This window comes from Phalaenopsis equestris, unplaced genomic scaffold (assembly GCF_001263595.1).
Source record: "Phalaenopsis equestris unplaced genomic scaffold, ASM126359v1 Scaffold000482, whole genome shotgun sequence".
In the NCBI taxonomy this organism is placed as follows: domain Eukaryota; kingdom Viridiplantae; phylum Streptophyta; class Magnoliopsida; order Asparagales; family Orchidaceae; genus Phalaenopsis; species Phalaenopsis equestris.
Genome location: NW_018164923.1, coordinates 112339 through 119343, shown reverse-complemented (window position 1 = coordinate 119343; position 7005 = coordinate 112339). Strand labels below are relative to the sequence as shown.

General features: G+C 33.8%; 1 protein-coding gene across 1 annotated transcript; it reads right to left on the bottom strand.

The window, feature by feature from the left end:
- Positions 1 to 1113: 1113 nt before the first annotated feature.
- LOC110028027 lies at positions 1114 to 2670 on the bottom strand. The gene is made up of 4 exons (XM_020729727.1): positions 2322 to 2670; positions 2190 to 2243; positions 1787 to 2050; positions 1114 to 1713 (listed from the first exon to the last, which is right to left on the bottom strand). Coding segments are annotated over exons 1-4 (495 nt in total). The 5' UTR covers positions 2498 to 2670; the 3' UTR covers positions 1114 to 1712.
- Positions 2671 to 7005: the final 4335 nt, after the last annotated feature.

The window sequence follows — 7005 nt, the reverse complement described above, 5'->3', positions numbered from 1 at the left end:
AGGTGCTTAATTGGAATGTCAAATATATTCGAAATCTTATATGTTTATAGTCAAATTAACTTTCTTAATAAGATGAATTGAATTAGTCCAATATCACTTAATTTCAACATAGTTAAGTGACTCAAATGTTAGCAGAACGTCGTCTGATAAAGAGGATCTCTCTGGGTCGTCCACTGGAAGGGTCTATAATATTTTATTATTCATTGGAAGGCATCTCCCAGACTCTATAAATAAATCCCTACTCCTTTCATGAAAGGGAATTAACACAATAGAAATGTTGTCCATTTTAAAAGGCATAATCTCAACTATTATTGGAAGAGAAATTGTCGCTTATTGTATTTCGAGCGGCTTGTTGATTATTTTATGATCTTAGCTAAAACATTTATCTATAATTTTTAACCGACATATATTCCAACTACATTACAACTTATCGATAAAATTTAATCGTCGCTTTTGAATTATTCATAAGGCATAGTCCCGTCGGTTTTATTAATTGACAAATACACCGTCGAAGGCCATCGTTTTTATGATGCAGTTAGTCTGCCTATTTGGTGTTGATGATACGACAGTTTTTTAAACTAACAAGAAAATAGTTAGTAATTAGCGACCTGTAAACCGATGGAAAATTATTGCGATCGTCATTTTTATGATGCTGATGTTCTGTCAGTTTGGCATCGTGGGTGTGTCGGTTTAGTAACCGACAATTAAGTCACTTGTTAGCTGTCGATTTTTATTGAAGCAATCTCCGTCAAAGCCTCATAATTAACTAGATGTTATAATTGACGGTATGAACCGCCGATTATGGCGACTAATATTTGAATAGTCGTCGCAACACCGATAGTAAGTCATCAGAAACCTATAGCATCAACCAAAAAAAAAATTAAAATCCCTATTTGATATTGACAATTACCCAATCTACAATTACACCATTTAAATAACAATTCTAAGCAGTTAACAGACTAAAATAGCATTTGAATAGTAAAGTAGACAAGCAAATAACTAAGTAAACAAATATGCATTAATTTAACATAAATACATAGCTGTTCAACAGATAAAATATCTGCTTAAATGTTCAACATAATCATATATAAATAAAATGAAAAATATTCCCGACTAATTTTCCTCCTCTGTCTCCTCATCATCATCATCTGCCGCCGCCTCCTCCTCCTCCTTCAATGATTCCTTACTACACTACTTCGCCCACTGCTGGAACACATATAATGCAAGCTTCAACTTGGTCTCCATGTTTGCTTTCATCTCCAACCTCATTTGAGCGAAGAAAGCCTCCATCTCAGTAGCAAATGAGGCAACATGCCTTGAGACCTCCTCCTTCTGTAAGATAGAAACATAAGCTACAGATGCGTTGGTCGAGGTGTGAGCGTAGTAGGCACATGCCTATGTCCTAAGCCCGTAGAATTGACATTTCTTCTTCCCTCCAACAGCCGCCCTCCACAGGTTGTACTCGGATAGATCATGATCTTAGATCGTAACACCACCCAACTCCTGGGATCTTAGATCGTAACACCACCCAATCTCTCTTGCAAAAATGTAGTTACATACAATTAGAGCTAACATACATAAACATCAAATTATTTTAGACCGAGAATTTACTGGGTCGCAATGGATCTGTCATCGATCCACGACTAGTCGGACTACCTCCTATAAGTGAGCTCATGTACATCGACAATTGAGGGATATCCTCCCAATGTCAGTCTGTTAATATAACAAAATAGTTAGAATATATATTTGATTTATAGTAAAATTTAAAGCATAAATCAAATCTTACTATCCACAGCTTGCATTTTGTATATGAGAGTGACCATCAGTGTACTTGGAGAGCCTTATGCCTCTACTTTTCGATCTCTGTTCTACTTGTTCTACTCTATCTTCTTTCGGTACTACGAAGAATCTCATGCCCTGAGCAGTAGGGCGAAAATATCCTCTACGAATATTGAATGTTATCAAACATGCCTCGTAGGTAATCACTGCCTTTCCGCTCAAAGTCACATCGGGTGTGTGCTTCATGCTCAAGGAGCTTGGAGAAATATTTCTACAAAATCACAAAGAATATGTTAGATTGATAAATAAATAAAGTTGTCTTTAGAACAATATATATCACAAATTCGTGGAACCAAAGATCTTGATTTTTCATCGAGATCTCCTTCCACGATAAGTACGCTGAGTCATACTTGCTCCGGATGATATTCTTAATGGCATGAATAAGCTGTGTCGGGGGGTAGAACCTGAAAAAAACAAATGGTTAGTTTTCTATTCAATTAAAAAATTAAAAGGATTACTGTTTATATCTTACAAAAGCATACGTGTTGTCGACAGGCTCAATGCGATAGCTGCTACTTATCGACTCTTTCCTAGTAGATGCAAAGTAGGCCTCTTCTGAACTCGTTGTTGCTGCAATTGGGGTGGAGGTAGGGGTGATGATATGAGTGGGGGCAGGGGTATGGGTGGGGATGGGTGTAGGAGTGAGGGTGGGGATCATTGTCCCGCTAGGGGCAGGTCGGGTTAGGGGAGAGTGTAGAAATCGACTGTCAAAGTCTTCACTTATTTAAAAATAAAAATACCAGCTTCTCCCCCAAGAAATACAGCTCTGTTAATAACTGATGTTACTATGTTCATCGGTTAACATTCATTGCTAATGGATGGTATAAACCATTCGTAAGTCCAAACAATTCATTATAAATTTGTTCCTGTAGAAAAGCAAAGGATTAGGTTGTAGTCATATGCAAATTATCTAGTCAATTTACTATTGCTATGCTTTCGAAAATTAACACGATATTGTTGACATATAAAAAGTTGTCTATTTTTTCGTCGGTTATAACTGTTTTTCCTGTAATGTAAGACATATGCATCGAGGAGGATCAAGAGAATAAACAACTAAAGTACAATATCTACACCAAAAATTCGATGAACAATTTCTGTTTATGTAGCCACTGAACCTGATTGCCCCTGCTCGTTGCAAATAAGCCCCTCCTAGAATATCTGTGTATGTTGTTAGGTAATGAAACACCACATTGAACAACGACCAATGTTGCAGATTAAGATATCGCTATGTGGAGTAGCAACCCAAATTTTCAAGTAACAAAGCATTATGTGGAGTATCTGCCAACGTCATGGAGGAGTGGAACATTCTACAGAGCAGTGTGTCATCTTCATTATCACACAATGATGCATTTAAAGAAATATGTACTGAAGTTCCGTATTTGCAATCGCTCCCGACCGTTATGCAATGAGTTCTCATACACACGAACACTATAACTGTGTATCCCTTTCCCGTCAATGGGAGAAGGGTCTGTACCTGTACTTATCAAACTATAGTAGATTATTTCTGAGTGGATTAAGCCCCCGTGATTTTTTGTCTTTTCGGATTTTTCATATAAAAAATTTTGGTGTCTCTACTTCTTATATTAGTGTGTGCTGAAAATAATCACTCCGTCACCACAAATCTTCAAATGGACAAAAAAAATGAAGCTTCAAATAGACATCTAACAAACAAATCATGTAATGTAGTTCCAAAATCGATAAACAAGTACACCTTGCTCTCATTTAAAAACCATAGAAATCAATGACAATCACTGCCATTATCAATAACCATTCTGTGCTAAAAAAAAAATCATCTAATGCATATTTTATTTCACCTAATGCTCTAATGCATGTAAAGTTAAATAAAATAACACCCTGCTCTGCTAATTCTATGAAGAATATGAGGAACTTCACTCGGCAGTTGAAATGCAATGTCCACATGATATAACATAAGGTTGAATTAGGCTTTTAAAAAAAGCGATCTATATATATATATTATATATATATATATTAGCATACACATATTCTAGCAAATATTTGTTAAAGTAAATAGCAATTTTCGCATACTGAACCCAATAAACTTCTAGCAAAGTTGAAGCTGCTTTCAACGAATGAATTATTTGAAAAAGACTAAGTACATATTAAACATCAACAAATCTAGTATCAGCTTGCAACAAATTAGGTTGCCAAGACTTCAATATTGCATTTATGAGAACTATACTTTACTTGTGGACAAAATACGTAAAATTTTTTGTGATCATTTATCTTGGAGCATGTTTTTCAATGTGGAAGGAAAAATCAATCTTCGGACCACCATCAGATCTAAAACAAAAAAGGTTTAATTAATATAAATTTGGAATTTCATTTCCCCGTACGTACCTCAATCGATTGGCTGGGAAGCTACAGTTGGAGTTTGCTGGAGCTATTGTCGGAGAGCTGCGCCAGCGGCGAGTTTAATGGTAGAGATGCAGATATAGGGCATCGGCAAAGGCGGTCGTTCGCCTGGACTATTAATATGCAGCAATTTGTACGGCTGTTGAAAACAAAACCAAATTATTATTATTATTATAACATCATTCTTATATCGCTATATATTTAATAAACGATTTTCATAATTGCAGATATATAGCTGGGAGAAAATTCCAGGCATTTGCGTAGCTTATTTGGTGCGGCGGCATTCTGAAAACACACCACATCTCTTTAGATTTTGACAGTTTATGCGTTTTCAAAATGTTGCAAACAGCGTTTTCACTCCGCACCGGTAACATCTTTCTGACAACGATTTGTGTTTTCCAAAAGAATAAAAAAATTTTAATAACCATCGCACATAGGTTATCAGCAAATTATTTTTAATTTGTTTATCAACAAATTATTCAATAAGCAAGCAAGCAGCTATCCCAAACAGACTCTTCATGAGGTGATTATTTGAAATGTTTGGTTACATAATTTTTTTTTAAGAAAATCAATTAAGATAGATACATTAATCATTTCTTTGTTATTGATATTTTTCAGTGGACGATATTCAGTTTGAAATTTAAATAAAACCCAATCAGGAAAATAAAATTTGGCTGATAATCGTCATTCCTGGGAGAATTTCCCACATTTGAATTTAGAATGTTTCAATTTTTCTTTTGAGGATGATTAGTTTGCTCTCAATTTTATTTTCTATCGTGCATTTTTCTTAGCAATCAAACCATAGATTATATCATTGAAGATAGTCTAACATTAAGTTAATGGAACTTCACTAATTTTTACAGTCAGCCTATTCATCAAATATATTAAAATACAAAAATGAATGTTTTACGTAAAAGTTAGGCGGATTTATCCTGAATTCTATCTATGCCAAGCGAATTTCATACAAAAAAATTAGTCACATTAGCTTTGTGTAGTCAAGTTATTTGGTGTGATGGAGTTTTGAAAATGCACATGGCTTGTTTGGATAAACTGTGTTTTGGCAGCTTATGCATTTTTAAAACGCTATAAACAGCATTTTCACACGGCATCTACCTAGGTGCGGTGACAGCTTTCTAGCAGCGATTTGACTTTTTCAAAAAAAAAATTATAATAGCCACCACACCTAACTTATCAACAGATTATTTTTAATCAGTTTATCAACAGATTATTCAATAAGCAGCAGCTGCCCCAAACAAACTCTTAATTTCTCATCACTAATTTTTTCCAAAAATTTGTATAGATATAGGGTGTATCTTTTTATAAGATTTTAAAATCATTTAAGTTAATATTATCTTATCCTCAAATAAAATGTCTTGATTATTTTTCATTTAAATTAATGTTATCTTATCTTCAAATAAAATCGCTTGAGTAGCTGCCCGTACTCAGGTATTCAGTTACTTCGATATATTTAGCGAGTTATGAAAAATTATGATTTCAAAAAAATTTAAAATTGTAGGTAAATTTATCAAGTTGATCGCACCGCCGAACATTTAAAATCTTAAAACAGAGCTCATCAATCTGCTTGCTTTTGCATCACAGCCCACGTTGACCGTGAAGTACCGACATCGTTTGCTTTCACACGTGGTCTCTTAGAGCCTCGCGCTGAGCGTCAAACATCCACCAAAAGCTACCCGTGTTTGTTTTATTTTTTATAGCTAAATGTAATAAATTCAAAAAAAAAGTTTAAATTTTTTAACAAGATTTTAGATTTATAAAATTAAAATTTTTTTAAATAAAATAATTACTTTATATTTGTCATGGGTGAGTTGATTGGATGTTAATGCTAAACTTTTCTTAGATATTTTTAAATAAAATTACGTAAATATTTTACTGCTAATAAATGAATGTTAAATAAGTTTTTTTTTTTTTTTTGACAATGATCAACTCATTTGTTTCATGGGTAATTTGATATGTTTTTTTTGGTTCACGAATTGTTTATGGGCCCATAAAATCGAGATCAGACTAATAGAGAAAGTAGAAACGAGTGGAATGAAAATAATTTTGTTGAAAGAGGGAAGAGAGTGGGATCATGGATCGGAATTATCACATCTCTTTATAAGGTTTGAGATTGCCTCTCTCACTTGTTGGGTTATAAATAAAGAATATTATATGGTTTTAGTATAATATGATGTATGTCTGTGTAGCTCAATGATATAAGATTGCAATGATGTACGTGTTGGGAGACACATATTTGATGTCGCACTACTGTCAAACAGCGTATCAGTCACACAAACATACATGTTGATCAAGTAGCATACAAAATTTTGAGTTCATGCATAGATCCAGAGAACTTGTTAGTTTTCGAAGTAGGCGAAATTTTTAAGTTCACTAATTCTGAATTTTGTTTGAAGAGATATAGTTTTTGAATTATAAAGTGGCTAATCCCATTTTTATGCAAAATTAAAAACCTAAATGTACAAAGGATTGTTTTCTATAGTGATATTCATGCTCCTTTGCTTTTGATTAAATGAATCATTGATATTCTTCCTATGGATTTCTAACTATACTTGGTAGCCAGAGATAAATCCTGCTTACCTCTCCCAAGGTCATAATAAGCGTTGAAAACTCTTACATTGCAGATTAGTTAGTGTAAACATGTAATGTTTCATATGAATCCTCAGTCTCCTATTAGTTCGCAATCTTCTACAAATAATATTCTTATTTCACTATGGGATTGAGTGTTATCTTAGTCATTATTTTAGCCTAAGGTCAAAATTCATAGATTATAAAGTC

Bases quoted from the DNA above. Each gene is read 5' to 3' on its own strand.
- LOC110028027 (XM_020729727.1), bottom strand. From the start codon at position 2,497: ATGATCCCCACCCTCACTCCTACACCCATCCCCACCCATACCCCTGCC. The intron at 2,244-2,321 runs GTATGCTTTTGT...TGTTTTTTTCAG, and splicing joins ATTGAGCCTGTCGACAACAC to GTTCTACCCCCCGACACAGC. The intron at 2,051-2,189 runs GTATGACTCAGC...GTGATTTTGTAG, and splicing joins AAGAATATCATCCGGAGCAA to AAATATTTCTCCAAGCTCCT.